This window comes from Octopus bimaculoides, chromosome 25 (assembly GCF_046866305.1).
Source record: "Octopus bimaculoides isolate indiv1 chromosome 25, ASM4686630v1, whole genome shotgun sequence".
Classification (NCBI taxonomy): Eukaryota; Metazoa; Mollusca; class Cephalopoda; order Octopoda; family Octopodidae; genus Octopus; species Octopus bimaculoides.
Genome location: NC_142952.1, coordinates 22,845,510 through 22,865,834, shown reverse-complemented (window position 1 = coordinate 22,865,834; position 20,325 = coordinate 22,845,510). Strand labels below are relative to the sequence as shown.

General features: G+C 37.0%; 1 protein-coding gene across 2 annotated transcripts in view; it reads right to left on the bottom strand.

Moving 5' to 3' along the window:
• The window catches only part of LOC106872915 (uncharacterized), a 461,458-nt gene that overhangs the window by 112,111 nt on the left and 329,022 nt on the right, over positions 1-20,325 (bottom strand). For both annotated transcript variants that reach the window (XM_052976439.2, XM_052976438.2), the window contains exon 2: positions 17,200-17,301. In XM_052976439.2, the coding sequence (XP_052832399.2) occupies positions 17,200-17,301 (102 nt within the window). The remainder of the gene's footprint in view (positions 1-17,199; positions 17,302-20,325) is intronic.

The window sequence follows — 20,325 nt, the reverse complement described above, 5'->3', positions numbered from 1 at the left end:
TGTAGCATTTAAATGGAAAAAATATGTACCATCATCATCATTGTCGTTTAACATAAGCTTTCTATGTCAGCATGGGTTGGACAGTTTGACTGAGGACTGGCAAGCCAGGAGGCTGCACCAGGCTCCAATCTGATTTGGTAAGGTTTCTACAGCTGAATGCCTTTCCTAATGCCAACCACTCTGAGAGTGTAGCTGGTGCTTTTACATGCCACCAGCATAGGAGCCAGTCAGGTGGCACTGGTATCAGCCACGCTTGAATGGTGCATTTTATGTGCCAATAACACGGGTCATACTTGAATGGTGCTTTTTACATGCCACTGGAATGAGTGCCAGTCAGGTAGTCCTGGCATTGGCCATGTTCGAATGGTGCTTTTTATGTGCCACTGGCATGGGTGCCAGTCAGGCAGCACTAGCATCGGCCACAACTACAATTACCATGTTTTCACTAATTATTTCAGGTGCCTGTGTGGCTGTAATCAGACATAGATACCCTCTCAACCCAAAGAGGGTTACACCAGCATTTGGCTAGTATTCATTTTCAGATGATTAGATTAAAGCAACATGAAATGAAGTGCCTTGTTCAATGACACTGGTCTAGGAATTGAACCCACAACTTTATGATCAGGAGCTGAATACCTTAACCACTAGGTCATACAATGTCAACTATTGCCCCGGTGAAGAATGACTTAAAGAACACTCATCAATACCTGTCACTGAAACAGTTTTGGACTCTCTCAGTCTTTCAGTTATCATCATCTACTACTACTACTACTACTATTACTACTACTACAATAACACCACACATATATATATAATGGGCTTCTTTCAGTTTCCACCTACCAAATCCACTCACAAGGCATTGGTCAGCCTGAGGTGCTGTGCAGTGGGACTAAACCCAGAACCATGTGATTGGGAAGCAAACTTCTTACCACACAGCCACACCTGTGCCTATGTTTCTGCATATTAATTTCTTTTTTACCTTTTTATTTTTAAATTCATTCTAAATTTATGAAAAAGACATTACAATACAACAAAAAGCAAAAAAGTAATATTTTTAAAACTGACAAAATTCATAAATATTTCATTAATCCACCCTGCTTCTTCCTAGCTCCAAGGCACCTGACTGTCATGTTGGTGAGGATAATAAGGGTGTGTGCATGAATTTACTAATTAATTAGATGTTAGCTTGAATAAATTAAAAAACAAAACTAAAAACAAAAAAGGATAAAACAAAAATAATCTTTATTGTATGAATGTCATCCTTTTGTTGTTGCTGCTGCTGCTTCTGTAATTATTGTTGTTGCTATTGAGTATATATTTTTGCAATTGCTGTTGTCGATTAGCCCCAGGTTATCTCTGATATAGCAGAAAAGCCAACCAGAAAAGATGTTCCAGTTATCTTTTATTCACACATAGTATTTATCTCCAACTACATTTTATGCAGCAAAGATGCATTCTCTTTGGTTAGCTGTAAAAATTTGCTGTTCAACCCCAAATCGTTTCAGACTAAGTAGATATATGATCAAAAGCATTCTAGGCATGACCATCCTGTCGTTATTTTCTGCATTTTAAGGCAGTGAGCTTGAAGAATCATTAGCATTCTCGACAAAATGCTTAGTGGCATTTCGTCAATCTTTACATTCTGAGTTCATTCCACCAAGGTTGACTTTGTCTTTCATCCTTTAGGGATTACTAAAATAAGTACCAGCTGAGCCCTGGGGTTGATGTAATTGACTTACCCCTCTTCTGAACTGATTCCTATTTTATTCAAGTGGACCCTCAGAACCATTCAATATCTAAAAAAAATTTATTATATTATAATTAAATATTATTAGGAATAGTATAAAAAAATTGTTAAAATATTTGGTGTATTGTAGAAATATATAACCAATTTCTTGCATATAAATTTTACAAAAAAACATCTTATATGGACACCCAGGGGTCATATGGATTTCCAATGGTCATATAAACCCCAGGTGAGAACCACTGATCTAGGATATAATAATTGGAATGAGAGAGAGAGAGAGAGAGAGAGAGAGAGAGAGAGAGAGAGAGAGAGAGAGAGAGAGTGTGTGTGTCTAGTACTCATTACATCTGGGTAGACACCTTTTTTTTTAATGGTTAGGTTCCAACCTAGGCTGCAGCAATAAAGGCCACTCACCACACCTCTTTGTCCAACATTATTGCCTCGAGGTCCTGGATACATTCCAGGTCAGTGTCTGTGATCAAGTTGTCAATCTAAGTGTGATGACACTTTCTTCTTCTTCTTCTTACATCACCATGAAGTGGGCTCCACGTGAAGTGACCAGACAGTTGCTTTGATCTTTGCTTGATCTTCTCACTAACTTTTGGCAGGTCTCCTTAAAAGTATTCATTTGTCATATGTTGCTGCCATTTCACATTTAGGGTCATTTGTATATGATATAGCACTGATATCTGATGAAATAGATCAAGCTCAACAGCTGTTGCAGCAGAGTATAAACATTAGCTGTTAAAACAGGATTGCACACAATGTCAAGAAAACTGAATACATGTCTTTCGACCAATCAAGAGATGCTGAACTGTTCGCTTTGAGCAGTTCCAAATTGAATGCTGTTGAAAACTTCAAGTACCCAGGTGGTTGGGTGAGCAGCTCAGAAGCAGATATCAAGATAAGGAAGGCACAAATATAGACAACCTGGACAGAATGACAGAATGGTGCAACATGAAATGAAGTACAATGCACAAGTGTATATGCTGTTTGGTTCAGGGATTGAACCCATGGATTTATGATCATGGGCCTAACAACCTAACCACTTGGCTATGCACCTTCACTCAATCCTGCCACTATCTTAAAAATAAAAATATTCACAGTATATCATTCGTTGTTTCCTATACACCGTTCATATTTCACTTGTTTCAGTCATTGGACCGTAGCCATGCCAAGGTATCGCCTTGAAGAGTTTTAGTCAAACAGATCAAGCCTAGGACCTCTTTTTTTTTTAAGCTTGTTATATATATTCAATTGATCTTTTTTGCTGAACTGCTAATAAACACACCAACACTGGTTGTCAAGTGGTGGGGTGGGGAACAAGCATAGACACAAAGACACACACACATAGACATATATACATATATAGTTGGAATTTACACATACATACTTTATTATTAAAGCTGCAAAAACATTGCAAAAATATCACAAAAAAACTGCTACTCAGAGTTTCACGTTCCTGTTCATTGGGCAGTTATGATATTTTTGTGATGCTTTTGCAGCTTAAATAATAAAGCATATTACTCTACCTCAAATATTCAAATACTATTTTTCCCCACCTTGTTTCACATTTATGTGCTTACTGAGGTGTATCATCATCATCATCATCACCATCATCGTTTAACGTCCGTTTTCCATGCTAGCATGGGTTGGATGATTTGACTGAGGACTGGTGAAACTGGATGGCAACACCAGGCTCCAATCTGATTTGGCAGAGTTTCTACAGCTACATATATATATATGTATATATATATATATATATATATATATATATATATATATATATATATACACACACATATATGACAGCTTCTTTCAGTTTCTATCTACCAAATCTATTCACAAGGCTCTGGTTGGCCTGAGGCTATAGTAGAAGACACTTGCCCAAGGTGCCTTGCAGTGGAACTGAACCCAGAGCGATATGATTCAGAAGCAAGCTTCTTACCACACAGCTATGCCTGCGTCTAAGCATCCAACTTTGGGTGTCACGCCGTAGGCAGGGTAACATGTACAGACACAAAGAGAGGCAGACACAAACTCACATGTGATGGCTTCCACACAGTTTCCGTCTTCCAGATTCACTAACAAGGCATTGATTAGCCTAGGGCTATAGTAGAAGACACTTGCCCAAGGTACCATGCAGTGTGACTGAACAGGAAATCATGTGGTTGTAAAGCAAGCTTCTTAACCAGATGGATGGTCATGATTGTAATGCCTTTGGTAACAGGTCTGCTCAATCAGAGTTGACCTGAGGCAAAACGACAGCAGAAAAACAAGGAAGAACTACATCAAAGCTTCTGTCTTTGACTGACAACTTTCAGTGATTATTGCAACAGATGCTGGTGATGATGACGGTAATAATGAGGATGGTGGTGGTGGTGAAGATGGTGATAGTGATAATGGTGATAGTGATGATGAAGGTGGTGATGAAGATGATGATGATGGTGTTAGAGATGAAGATGATGATGATGGTGTTAGAGATGAAGACGATGATGATGTATTAGTGATGATGATGATGATGTGATATTGGTGGTGCTGATGTTGACGACAAGCTTGTTTGTTAAACAGAGACGATCTAGCTTCTTACAATGACAAACGATTGCTATTGTATCATCAAAGCAGAACAAAGGGACTGATAAATTGGTTGCCATTATTATACATACATATATACACAACACCGATTGATTATTCCAGTGGAATCACAGAATATCACGAATCACAGACCAGACATATAGTGGTCAATTAATGACCACAGCAGCAGTCGCAGCAGCTCCACTGCTGACCACAATATTTGATTGTTCTATTGTTTGTGGAACTAATCTGGCTGCTGTACAGGTGTGTGGGAGTATGAGTAGTGAGAGAGAGAGAGAGAGAATGTATCAGCTTGTGTGAGTGGGTGGGTGGGTAAGTGTGTGTATGTCTTCAAAGGGTTCTACTATTAAATTTCCTGTTTCAAGATGTTTTCTCCATTTCTGCCCTCTATAGAGAAGAGAGAGAGAGAGAGAGAGAGAGAGAGAGAGAGAGAGAGAGAGAGAGAGAGAGAGAGAATGTGTGTGTGTGTGTATATGAGTGCGTGTGCATGTAACTATATATATATATATATATATATATATATATATATATATATATATATATATATATATATATGAGACAGTATCAAAAAGTTCCCAGACTGGTTATGTTTAATAAAAAATAACATAATTTACCTAAGTTTTAATATAATCTTCTTTGAAATAGTGGTCTTGTGCAGCAATACACCAGTCCCAGCATTCCTGCCACTTTTGGAATCCAGCCTGGAAATTGTTTTCTGTAAGTAAGCTGAGGAGTTTCTACGATTTACTCTGGATCTCGACAATAGTGTTCAGGAAAAGACAGAAGTCCGCAGATGCTGAATCTGGTAAATAGGGTGGATGCGTTAGTGATACCATGTTGTTTTGGGCAAGAAACTTGTGACTGAGGAGAGCTTGGTGTCAGGGGGCATTGTCATTGTGAAGAATCCAATTCTTTGTGCTCCATAGACCTAGTTGCTTTTACCGAATGTCCTCCCTCAAATGCTTCAAAATGTTACAGTAGAACTCTCAATTGACAGTCTGGCCCTGAGGGATGAATTCGTGATGCACAATACCATGGATGTTGAAAAAAATGATGAGTATACTCTTGATTGAGCTGTGGCTCTGTCGTGCCTTCCTCGGTCATGAAGATGTGATGATTGCTGCTTTGTCTCAGGGTCGTACCTGTAGAGCCGACTCTCATTACCAGTGATGATCCTTGACATGAAGGACGGGTCATCAGCAGCATGCTGACGGAGATCTTGACAGACTTCAATGTGATGTTCATTCTGCTCAGTGGTCAGAAGACGGGGGACAAACTTGGCAGAGACACTACATATTCAATTCAGATGTTAGGGTTGCCTGCTTGGACCCATAAAACAGACCAACAATATCAGCAACGTTGTTGATTATCCTCTGATGATCCTCATGCACAAACTGATGAATTTTCTCCACATTTCCAGGGGTGACATTCATGGAAGATCTTCCAGATTACTCATCGTTTTCTAGGGACATTCTTCCACTTTGAAGCACTCATGCCACTTGAAACATTGCGTACAACCCCCCCCCCCTTGCTCATCACTGTAAGTTTTTTTTAAACATACTTGATGTCTCGGTAGCAGACTTCCCAAGTTTAATGCAAAATTTCAAAATTGACTCTTTGTTTCAATTTCTTGTCCATGACAAAAATAGCAGACTACAGCATACACGTGATCTGAAAAACACAAATTTCACAACTTGTGAAGTAAACACAGTGATGTCACTCAGCACACTGCTAGCTCTCACTGTGGTAGACATAAACTGAAAGAAACCCCGTCATATGTGTGTGTGTGTGTGCCTGTGTTTGTATACATGCTTGTCACCTACCACTGCTTGACAATCAGTGTTGATGTGTTTACATCCTCGTAACTTTGTGGTTTGATACAAGCGAGTGATAGAATAAGTACCAGGCTTTACAAAAAAATGCTAAGTAGTGGGGTCAATAAGTCTGACCAAAAATTCTTCAAGGCAGTGCCCTAGCATGGCTGTAGTCTAAGGACTGAAACAAGTAAAAGATAAAAGATATATATATGCAAGTGAGTGAACAAATGAAAGAAAGTGGTACTAAACACAATGGGTTGGAATTACATGTAGTTAATAACAGTTGACTCAGCTCTATATGATAAAGTTTCATAGGTGCATAGAACATGTTCAGCTCATCAGATGTTCAGAGGAAGAGTGGAAGGTTTGAGGAAAATTTAAGATGGCTCTTATATGTTTAGGCCTTTATTGATCAAGTCAGGTTATATGGTATTTATGTTATCAAAGCAATACCAGCAATTTTTTTTTCTTATTTTCAGCTCTATGAGATCAGACAAGATGTCAGCATGATGCTGATGTCACTCTGGCAGTAGGCTATGGCACAGTATATTCAGTGACATCAGTTTCAGTTTGCATATATAGCCTCGTCCTCCCCATCATCATCATTTATATCTTTTTTTTTTTTTATCTTTTACTTGCTTCAGTCATTAGACTGTCGATGCTGGGGCACTGCCTTGAAGAATTTTAGTCAAATGAATCAACCCCAGTACTTACTTTTTTTAAAACTCGATACTTATTCTATTGGTTTCTTTTTGCCAAACCATTAAGTTACAGGGACATAGAGACACCAACACCAGTTGTCAGTACGGACATTAAATGATGATGATGATGATGATGATGATATATATATATATATATATATATATATATATATATATATATATATAAATGAAAACAACAAATGTGAGGGCATGCACAAGGAATGTATTAACTTGATGGTCAGTGAAAGGAGAGAGTTTGACATGTTGAGCATAGCACTTCCTCAGAAAAGAGAAACGGAAAAGTCCAAAGATGGAGAAGAAATTGCCAACGGCACATGTGTAGTTACATTGCTACATGTGTGCCTTTGGTGAATTCTTCTCCATCTTTGGACTTCTCCCTTTCTCCTTTCCAATGAAGCGTTATGCTTAAAACATCAAACTCTCTCCTTTTCACCAAGCGCCAAGCTAATACTTTTCTTGTGCACATCCTTACACTCATTATTTTGGTTTGTTTTTATTTGAATTGCTTGTTTATTTGAATTGACTATTTACTGCATGCTCACACAGACCATCTTTGTCCTTCTGACTGTTTTGGAGTACCTGATTCATGGATTTCTTACTCTACCCTTGGATTATGTTACCTTTAAATTCATTCAAAGCACTTCAAGGGCTCTGTTTTGTTATTTCCAGCAATGGCTTTGACGAAGGTATCATTAATTTTCTTAGGTCTTTCAATTCGCTTCAATTGATCAATAGACCAATTGAGTAAGCCTATCTATAGTGACTACTGGAAACAGTTGTAAGCCAGATTTGCTATAATAAGGAAATTATAAGTAATGACCATTATTTTAATACACACACACACACATGCACACATGTTTGTATTTATGTTCAGTTATAATTAAAACAATTTTACATTAACTGATGTAGGGTACAAATTTATTATTCTTAAGCAAGAATATTATTGACACTGACTTTGTAGTTTCAACCATCATCTTCAATGTCACAATCAATAATATTCTTGTTTAAGAATGATAAATATAAGCTTACTTTGTTTATGACAACCCATTAAAGGTGATGATAGCATTATAAATATATATATATATATATATTTCATATATATGTCCCAAATCTACTATAACATATGGTGAACTCTCATTAATCCGTGCTAATAAGGTGCAATGTTGTCCAACAATTTTGTGTCCCCTTCTCTCCTTTATAGTTTTTATATATTTTTCAGAGGGTGCATATCATGATAATGTTGATGCTGTTTAAAACTGGAAAAATAAGTTGGTTTTTTTTTTTTGAGTTCACAAAGAAAAGAAATTCACACATCTGCAATCATTCAAAAACTTGCTCATGGTCATCACACAACATAATGATGACAAATGGAGCATATTGCAGAATATCACCCAGAAAGTGATCATAATGAATAAAGTCAGAACTTACTATCTAGTCCACCAAAAACTGTAAATTCTTTGGATATGTATGTTTTAAGTATCATAGATTTTGAATCAATATATATATATAAAAAAAAAACATATTAAGGATATTGCCTACCTCCACATACATACACATCATAATTTTTCGCTTTTGAAGTTTTTCCAAAAGCTTTTGCAGATTTGTTATGCATAATTTTGAAGGATCATAATTTCAGATGTTTAAAACAGAAATCAGAAAAAACTTTTTAAATAAAATCAAAACTGAAAAATGGCAAAAAGAAGGTAGGATCTTATCACTTTTTTTCACTCTTTTTTGCAGAATTGTAATCTACAGTACTGAAAACATCATATGCAACACAATATGGTTTTTGGTATTCTAGATAGTTTCTGACTATTCTTTGCGAATACCCATACAGGGTACTTTTGATTGTGTAGTAGAACAAAACCTCAGAAATTTTCTTCACCAGGCAAACACGTGGTTTCAGGCTTAGTCCCATTGCACAACATTTTAGACAAGTGTCTTCTACTATCATTCCAAGCTTACCAAGCCTCATGAGTGAATTGGGCAGACAAACTGTGTGGAAGCATGTCATTGTGTTTAATCTCACCATCACTGCTTGAGAATCAGTGCTGGTTTGTTTACATCTTCAGTTTGGCACCTTGGGCAAGTGTCTTCTGCTTCAGTTCTAGGCTGACCAAAGCCTTGTAAGTGTATTTGGTAGATGGATACTGAAAGAAGCCCATTGTGTGTGTGTGTGTGTGTGTCTGTATTTGTCCCCCTCCTTGCCACCACTTGACAACTGATGCTGGTGTGTTTACATCCCCATAACTTAGTAGTTTGGCAAAAGAGACTGATAGAATAAGTATCAAGCTTTAAAAAAAATTGGGGTTGATTCATTCAACTAAAAAATTCTTCAAGGCAGTGCCTCAACATGGCCACAGTCTAATGGCTGAAATGAGATTTTTAAATTCCGTCAAGATGTATTTCTTAAAATGTGAACATTGTTCACATTTTAAGAAATACATCTTGACGGAATTTTAAAATAGGCATTGTAACATTGGTTATCTCCCTTGTGTTTTCTTTTTGTCTTTTTTTATCAACGTTTCTTGTTTAAAGGTCATCTGCTTTAAAAAGCAACTGACCCACTAGTGTCTATCTGTCTGTCTATCTATTTATCTTTCTATCTTTATAATGATTTATAATATACTCAACCCCCAATGTTTTAAGGAAAAACAGTGAGTGAATGGATCATATTAATTGCCTTTGGTGTGTATATCAGAGAAGATTAATAAACAGGAGAGCAGATACACTCCCAATTGTGTGTGTGCGTGTGTTTGTAGATGATTAAAATGTTATTTTAGTATTAATACAAACCAACTAACAATTAAGGTCAGATGAGGTCTGTTAAGTTTCTTAATACACATCTCAGTTCTTTCTCTCTCTCTATCTCTCTTCCTTACACCTCTCACCTCTTCCCCCACTCGTTGCTCAACTATATTCGTTACTCTAATTCTGATCCCCATTATTCTCTTAATGACTACCATGGGTCAAGGGATTTCAGGGTAGCCAGCCACTCTCCTACCCTGCTGCTCATACAACCAACTAACCCTAACCCTAACCCAGACAATTGGATTAGTTATGTCTGAACAATATAACAGACTCAACATTATATTTTTCTACTTTAAGGGTAATAAATATTCTTTTATCGTTTGTTAATGACATATACAAAACTGTCATCATTTTAACAGCTACTTTTCCATGCTGGCATGAGTTGGACAGAGTTTATAGAAGAAGATTTTCAATAACCAGACATGCTTCCTTTTTGCCAACCCTCACCTGCTTCCAATCAAAGTAATATTTTCTTATCACCAAACATCTTTTTTGCAGAATATTGGAAATCAATGATGTTGTTTGTGTTTAAAACCACAATATATATCGAAGTGAGGTGAACACTATTGTTGTGGTGACTCTCAATAACAACAGGTACATTTTACCTTTCTTGTCACTGCCATGCATGCAATTGTCACCTGATTGAACAAAATTTATGCATCAATATATAAGAGGGTGTGAATAAAACATTTACTGTATTGCAGAAGCTTGCTTGGCTGTAGAACTTAGTGTATGCAATTGAAACAGTACTGAATTAACTCTTGCCCTCTGTGTATCATACTAAATGAATGCACACTTAGAAGGCGTGATGCAGTGGAATTGTCTGAGATAGAATCTCTTCAGAGACTTGTGTAAAATCACAAGATATCTTGGAGTGAGATAATCATCACTGCAGTGATTCACCGGAATGACAAACATATTTTATCTTTTTTAAGGCTTGTTAATGCCATGGACTTGATTGTCAGCTGCTTAAATGAAATTCATGCCTTGAGTTATATGATACACATATAGCAATTTTAATTTCTGTATCAACTGCAGGCACACACTCAAGTGATTGAGTATGTATATACATACATACATATACAATACATTCTCAGCATCTTCTAGATGAGAGAAACTGATATAAAACCTGTGGTTCCACATGATTACTGGTCATCTTACTTTAACTGTCACTAGTTACTAATCATGGAGATGTACAAGCGTTTATTACTATTATCCAATGACTAACAGATATCTCTTTAAGATGCCTCATTTGTCATTCCATCTACTGAAAATCCTATGGCAATAGAAGTGTAGTGACATGTGCAGGCCTAACCAGTTGGAAGCACACAATAAGTCACAGTATTCATCTATCACCTGCAGATCTGCATCGGGACTGAATAGTCATCTGAGAGGTCACAGATGGAAAGTCAGAAATGTCACTGACAACAAAATAGCACAAGGAGACAGCAATCATTAGTGAAGTCGGAACAATCACCAACGCATTACCATGCATTCATGTACATATGTATGCACGCAAGCATATATACATTCATGTATGCGCATGCGTTGGTTTGAATGTTTACATTTTGTGCTTCTCAAAAAATCTGCTGAGTAACAAACAGTGATATAGTTGCTGTCCTTGTCAACAAGTCATCTCATATCTCTGTTCTGTTGAAGACATTAATAACATAAAAAAGGCATCCAATTATAAAACAATACCTCAGTAATATATATATATATATATATATATATATATATATATATATATATATATATATATATATATATATACATATCCATCCAACCTATGCTAACATGGAAAAAAATTAATATAAAAACGAAGTAATCTATGTACATATAGAATTTTAGCAGTTGTACTCTAGCATCATAACTCCACTCACTCCTATACTACGAGAGGGTGCTGTTAAGTTTCTGGCCTTAAGGGTATCATGAAAGGCCTGATTGGAGGTCTACCTTCAGAGTTCTGACAGCACTTAGAAAAACTGAAGGACAACTGCAATAAGTGTATGAATGAGAGAGGGGAATATGTTGAATAAAATCATAATTAACTGATCCCCCTGAATTTTCTTTTACCCAAAGCCAGAAATTTTTCAGCACCCCCCCTGGTATTCCTGTGTGACTCTCCTCTGTTCTACATTATTCTTTATATAACATAACGTGTGCTGCTCTGTCATTTTAAATATGTGGCATGTCTTCACTAAAGCTATCTTTTACTTTTGTTTAGATGCACCCAGTTTTAAATAAAACCATTTTAATAACACTGGTGTGTGTGTGTGTGTGTGTGTGTGTGTGTATGCATAAGTGTGTGCATGTACATACATATGTATCTGTGTATATTTGACTGCATATGTATATGTATCAGTTTGTGTGTGTGCGTGCCAGATTGAGTCTGCCTGTGTCTGCCTCAGTACATTTGTGTGCATGATTACATGAGTTTGGTTGTGTCTAAGTAGATGGTTGTATTTACAAACTTGAAGAAAAAGTGCTCAATACAGTGCATGCATGTGTGTATGTGTGTGTGAGCACACAAATGTATGCATATGTGTTGCTTATTGACACTGAAATTTCAAAGTTACTAGCACCAATTTCATGTCCTTGATCTTTGGGTAACTGTTTCAAAATCATAGATATAAATCATCAAACAATGTAGTACTGGTTATAGCATATAACTGATCAGAATGTTACTGCCAAAGAGACATCAATATTATCTAGTGGCAATATTCAACATAAAATAGACAATAATATTCTGACCATTTATATGCTGTAACCAGTAAAGTGTTCGACAATATAAAAATGTACCTACTCTATTACTGATATTGAATGTGCTTTTGTTTCTAACTCATGGACATTTCACACACACACACACACACACACACACACACACACACACACACACACACACACACACACACACAGTAGCAGCAGCAATTGTTGTAGGTATTGACAGGATAGAAAGTCAGTGTACAATAATACCTCACTTTATGAGGACCCACTTTATGAGAACCTGGGTTTGTGAGTTTTATTTTTCAAGCACAAGATCCAAATTTTGAATGAAGTGTGAAAGCTTCTACTACCATAACAAATACTTCTGTGTGTTACCAAGAAATTCATAGAGAACGTAAAAGTTCTTCTTCTAAGCAAACAACTATAGACTTGTTTTTTTTTTGTTTTTTTTTAAAAAGAAATCTACAAGTCCATCTGTGAGTGCTTGTGAATCATCAATCGTGTCTACAAGTGATGGTGTGCATGAGTCTAGTGCAAGTGAAAGTGATTCAGAAAACGGTTATAATATTTTTTATGATAAATGATCTTGACATTCCTTTTTCTTTACATAAAATATTCTTTACATTCTACTGTTGTTTTATTGCCATTTATGAGTATCATAAATTTTATTGGTGAAATAGTTTTCTGGGAACAAATTACAATCCATAACATTGCTACTATGGGAAATTATTGCTCCTGCTTTACGAGTTTTCGCTTTACAAGTGGTCTCCAGGAACAAATTAACTTGTATAACTTGTATATCAAAGCATTACTGTATGGACCTGAATTCTTGGCTATCTACACTCTTGAAGGAAATTGAAAGTGTTGCAGAAATTCTATGTACATGACCAATAAAATCAATATGTGGGTCTTATAAAGAGTAACATATAATCCAATAAGATGACAAAGGTGACTTTAGCATGTCTTTATTATTAGTTATAATTGTTTTGATACCAATCTATTTTTAATTCCACTGCATGTACAAGACTTCATGTGAAAAGTTGAGTAATGGTTGCAGTTGATTAATTGGAGGAGCTCTTCATCAGACTGGCATCAAAAAGAGCACTCTTACACAGAGAGAGAGAGAGAGAGAGAGAAAATAGTGTAGAGATGGAGAAGAGAGTGAAATAAAACAAGAGATGGAGTATGTCTTCTTCATAGGGAGGTAAAATAAGTAACAGGAAGCTACAATTAAGCTGAGAGATCTTGTGCCCCAAAGATATGTTATTGTAGTTTAGTTTCTTGTCAGCCTGATCCACCCAATCTATGACTGAATGTACCTTTCAGATTATACAAGCCAATGCTCCCCCATTACTTCTGTTCATGATCAGAGATGCACATATTGTCAGCTCATGTGGTTATGGTCAAGCAACTGACAAGTAAATCTGTGGTATTGAACAGAATATTAGCTGTAACAATATTTCTGCTTCAACAGTTCAGAATATCTTTGATCCGGTCTGACTCAGGGATAAACAACAATATCAATGTAAACCATTTGCACCAGTGAGGGAAACCTCTACTCAGTCACTTGTTCTGCTAGAAATAGTCACCATATCTATTTCTGATTACAGCTTACTCTCTTAAAAAATAGAAGGCAGCAAAACCACATTAGATAATCTAGTCCTGAATATACAGGCCCCATGGTTGAAGCAGAGACATTCCAGCTGTAACCACCCACTTTTTTTTTTATTCAAGTAGAGTATATCCACAATCACATTAATTAACCGATGTCTCCTTTTTTGTTTCCTTTTTTTTTAAGATAATAAGTTGTGATCTGATGGATGAACTGGGATGGTCAAGAGTCAAATGTCTTTTAACACAAGTTTGTGGAATCAGATCTAAGTTGGGGCTAAACAATACAACAGCAGAGGACAGTGATATGTGGTGCATAGATGTACTCAAGAAGACCCACCCACCACAACAAAACTGATATCTGAAAGCCAAGCTGCCATGTAAAAAGCATTGATGTAGGTGTTGGTGCCACACAAAAAGCACTGGTGATAGTGCCATGTAACAAGCACCGAGTATATTCTGTAAAAAGTGGTTGGCATTAGGAAGGACATCCAGCTGCAGAAACCAAGTGAAAACAGACTATGGAACCTGGTGCAAGGCCTGGCTTTGCCAGTTCCTATCAAGATGTCCAACCAATGCCAGCAACGGAAATGGACGTTAAATGATGATGATGATGATGAAAACCAGCAATAGCAGCAATATCAAGACTACCAACAACAACAATAGCAATATCAGCATCATCACTATCATCAACAACAACAACTACAACAACAGAAACAACAGCAATAAAAGTACAACTACCAACTACAATAGTAAAAAAATGATACTAGCAGTAGCAGCTACAACAATAACAACAGCATTAGTAACACCACCACCACCACCACTACCACCACAAACAACAACACAACAACATCAATAACAACAGCAACAAAGCCAATGCCATAACTAACAATAGCAGCAACAACAACAACAATAACACATCAACAAAACTAATCAAATAAAATGTAACTGAATCTATAATGATATCAATCTATTGAACTAAACTGATGTTTAACTAGCTTTGTAACCATGGCAACACAATCATTTTTATATTTTTATTTGCATATTCTTTTCATATCAACTGATGTTGATATGTTTAACCACAGGTCAGCCTATGAGCAAAGACATTTCAGCTGTGACCATCCAATCTTTTCTTTTCATACAAAGTCTATCTGGAAACTACATAATCCAATGTATCTTTGCCTTTTCCTTGAGATACTGTGTTAATTGAGGGACATTTTGCTGTTCTTTCTTGCAAGTTGGCTTGATTATATATGGGGCTCCCTCCAGTTGGCTCATAGAGGAAGGGCCATACATAAGGATTTTTCAGGCTCAATGTAGACTTCATAAGTAATAACAAAAAATTTAAATCAGAAATCCTTGCAAGAAACACACAGAAAATGATGGCAGTAATGTAGCTGAAGCCAGTTTGGGAGGTACAAAACCTCACCAAGAAGGGCAAAAATCAGACTCCTCATTGCATAGATCCTCTCCATCTTCCTATATGACTGTGAAATATAGACTATAACTGAAAAGCTACAGAGAAAGATGCAGATACTGGAAATGAGATACTACTGCAACATCTTAGCCGTCTTGACTATAAGGATCACATCACAAGCCAGTCTGCACCCATACAAAATCATATTGGATCCCAAGAAGACCTTGTTACAATGCAGGTATGAGAAGTTTTGGTATAGTCTTTGTGGAGCTGCCTATTTGGCTATGCTGATTCGATGCTGACTTATTTGACATCAGACCTTTTAATGTTTCTCTTATTTTTCCCATTTATCTGTCTGTCTGTCTCTGTCCCTTGTTCACACTCTCAATCTCTCTCTCTCTTTCCTTCTTTCTCTGTTTATGTGTGTGAGCATCTAGTTATGTTTGTATATGCATCTAATGTCTCTCTCTCTCTATTTCTCTCACACTCTCTTTCTCTATCTGTATATCTTTTATTTTTTACAGCCATGCTGAGGCACCACCTTGAAGAACTTTTAGTCAAAATGAATCGACCCTCCGTACTTATTTTTTGCTAAAAATGGCAGTTATTCTATCGATCTCTTTTATCAAATGGCTAAGTTAACTTAGCCATTTGATAAAAGAGATCAACACACCAAAATCAATGGCGATGGGGACAAACATAGACACAAAGACACACACTGAGATATGTGTGTGTGTGTGTGTGTGTACGTGTGTGTACACGATGAGCTTCTTTCAGTTTCTGTCTACCAAATCCACAGACGAAGCTTTGTTTGACTTGAAGCTATAGTAGAAGACATTTGCCCAAGGTGCTATGCAGTGGGACTGAACCCAGCACCATGTGGTTGGGAACAAGCTTCTTACACAGCCACATAAGTATATATATGTATGCGTGCGTGTGTGTGTGTTTATGTGTGTGTGCGTGTGCATGTGTGTGTGTGCGCACATGCACAGTTGGGTTTTGCCTCCAGTACCACAATATGCTGTCATCAGAACAGTCAGCTTAGTGGTTAGTGTATTCAGCTTGCGATCATAAGACTCTGACTTTGATTCCTGGTGGCGCATTGTGTCCTTGAGCAAGACACTATTTCATGTTGCTTTGGTCCACTCTGCTGGCAAAAATGCTTTGTTCCGGTATGTCCAAAGTCTAGCTTTGTCACATTCTGTGTCATACTGAATCTCCCTGAGAACAACGTTAAGGATACATATCTGTGGAGTGCTCAGCCATTTGCACATTAATTTCATGAGTAGACTGTTCTGTTGATCAGATCAACTGGAACCTTCGTCATCATAGTTTGCTCATATACGATTAAAAATGAAGTAAAATAAAATGGATGGAGGAAGACAAGAAGATACTATGAAGGCGGCGAGCTGGCAGAATCGTTAGCATGCTGGACGAAATACTTAGCGGCATTTCGTCTGCCGTTACGTTCTGAGTTCAAATTCCGCCGAGGTCAACTTTGCCTTTCATCCTTTCGGGGTCGATAAATTAAGTACCAGTTATGCACTGGGGTTGATGTAATTGACTTAATCCCTTTGTCTGTCCTTGTTTGTCCCCTCTATGTTTAGCCCCTTGTGGGCAATAAAGAAATAAGAAGATACTATGAAAGACAAAGTAACAACTATAACAACAACTTGGGGGTTAAACAACAACAACAACAATCCAACACCACCAGCAACAATTCCAAAAAAAAAGTTTATGGGCAAAACTTACTTTTTGACCACCAGCTCCAATTCTCTGAGAGATAAAATGTGGACCAAGTCTTTGTCGTAGGACTTTTTGAATAGCATCATGTTCTTCTGCAGTGAACTGTTCCTGAAACAAAGCAAAGGACATTTAAATCATCTTTCAACATTTATTCTGTCAGAAAACAATAATGTTTGAGTACAGCTAGGGCATAAGCAAACAAAATTTCTCATCCTCGTTGCCGTTGGCATCACTGATAAAAGATGGCTAGGAATCACAGAATTGGCCATATATGGCAAGCAGCAGAACCACTCCATTATCTTGTAGCAAAGCAGGGTGGGGGAATGGAAATGAGAGAAAGATGAAAAACTGTTGGAAACAGTAAAAAAAGAAGGAAGGAACAAAATAACAACAATATTAATAATAGTAATAATGATAATAATAATAATAATAATAATAATAATGATAATAAACCTAGATAAAAAGGTAAACAAAAGGCTGGAAATTCATCACAAAGAAGTGCCCACCACTATATAGAACCTGAGCCATAGAATAATTTGAAATGATTTTATCCTCATCGTTTAACATTCACTTTTCAATGCTTGCATTGGTCAGACAGACTTTGTTGAGGCAAATTTTCTACAGCTGGATGCCCTTCCTCATCTTTTTCCAAGCAAGGTAATATTTTGCCCTAGTGAGACAGGTTTTTCATAAAAGAAACAAACAACCTCATTTCTTAGACAATAATGCTCATTTACAACCATCACTTAATATCTATAGATGGGTACACACAAAACACACACAGTTACAGATATACACATGCATGCATGCACACACACACAACCAGCTTCTCTCAGTTTGTCTATCAAATCCACTCAAGACTTTTGATTTGAAAATGTTAAATTCAAAATTCTGATGCAACGACTGAGTTCAGCACAAAACCTGAGGAAAGCTGGAGCAGACAACAGCTGGAACATAGTGAAATTAACAATCAAGATGAGGACAACAATCCAACAAATATAAACAGCATTATATAAATTCCTCATCTCACAAATATAGAATTGTATAATTATATTATAATAAATAGATAATTATAATACACTCACACACATACACACATCAACATGTCTTGTAATTCCATTTGTGTGACTTGTTTTTATGCATGACATTGATGATGATAATGATCATGACGGTGATGGTAGTAGTAGTAGTAGTAGTAGTAACAGAGATGGTGAAGATGATAGCGATGTAGAGGAAGGTGGTGGTGGTGACAATGACAACTATGATGATGATGATGATCAAGCACCTGCTGCATTTCAAACGACTTATTTGTCGGTAAGATATGATCTGGAGCCGAGGGAGAGATCGAGTTTCAACACAAAATCTGTAATCACGAGACACTGTGGTGCTATGCAATTACACCAATGTGTGTGTGTGAATATATATATATATATATATATATATATTTCTCATGTATGTATGTATGCATGCATGCATGCATATGTGTGTGTACATTCAAATTTACAAGAAGAAAAAGGAACTCAATACAGATGCAGGGCATCATTATTGCAGTGCTGATATGTATATATACAATGCTTATATATGTACATAAGAGAAAACAAGTTTGGATTACCAGCTGAAAGAGTAGAAACATAAAACTCCAAGCACAAGCAATTACAAGTATTTCAGTTATAATGTTAAAGAATACTCTACATTATGTATTTAGTTCTGTAACTTGTTACATCTTGGTGATGTAATAGAAATTAATATATATATATAGTCAGCTGTCAGAATTGTTAGCATGTTGGATAAAATGCTTAGTGGCATTTTGTCCATCTTTGTGTTCAAATTCCGCAATGGTCAACTTTACCTTTCATCCTTACAGTATCAATAAAATAAGTATTAGTTGAACACTGGGGCTGATGTAATCAACATACACCCTCCTCTGACACTGCTGGACTTTGAAACCAATGTGTGTGTGTGTGTGTGTGTGTGTGTGTGTGTGTGTGTATTATGGACACACCTGTCATTAGACAACAGATGAGGGTTCCACAAATTCTTGCTGAACAACCACATAAGCTCACTTCCTTCATCAAATCAACATTGCCTGCACAGGTGCAGATGTTGAAATTATTGAAGAGCAACATGAAATGAAGTTTTTTTGTTCAAGAACACAACACACTGCCTTGTCTTAGAATCAAAACCATGATCTCATGATCTTGAGTGCAACATCCTAACGTCTAAGCCGTGTGTGAAGGCACCTGGCCTAGTGGTTAGGCTGTTGTACTCACGATTATTAGATCGTGGGTTCATTTCCCTAACTGGGCGGAATATTGTATTCTTGAGCAAAACACTTCATTTCATATTGCTCCAGACCCCCTCCAATCAGGGGGGATTGTTGGCCTGCTCACCTAGCCAGTGAGGTGGCATCATTTCAGGCTAAAACAATGCAAAACCGCATTGTGACCAGTGATGTCTAACAACATCTGATAGTCTGGTTGGTCACATGATCATGTCACACACACACACACACACACACACACACAATACAGTTGCTGGAATGAAAACAGGGTGGAAAAAAATTCAGAGAGCTAATACGTCAGTTGGTAACAAAAAGTCTGTCTGTCTCTCTCTCTCTCTGAGTGAAAGGCAGATTGGCTGATGTCTGTGTACAAGCAGCAATGCTACATAGTAGTAGGATGTGGGCCCTGAATGCAGAGGATATGTGAAGATTACAAGGAATGAAGCTAGTATGCTCTGTTGGATATGCAATGTCAGTGTGTATGTATGACAAATGCAAATGTGTTGAGAGAAAAATTGAGTGTAAGAAGTATCAGTTGTAGTGTGCAAGAGAGAAGACTGCTGGTATGATCATGTGATGCATATAGATGAGGACAACTGCATAAAGAAGTGCTGATCACTATGTGGATGGAGCTTGTAGAAGAAAAATCCGTGTAGACAAGGAACAAAGTAGCGAAGGCAGATATAGAGATGTTGAGTTTTACAGAGATGACAACAGGCTGAGATAATTGGTGATCTGTTGTGCTTGAGAAGACCTATAGTAAAAGCAAGAGCATTATGTTTTTGTCTCTACACTCAATAGGCCTTCGATCTATCAACCTTTGCCAACCTCTCATCTTCTTAACAGCCATC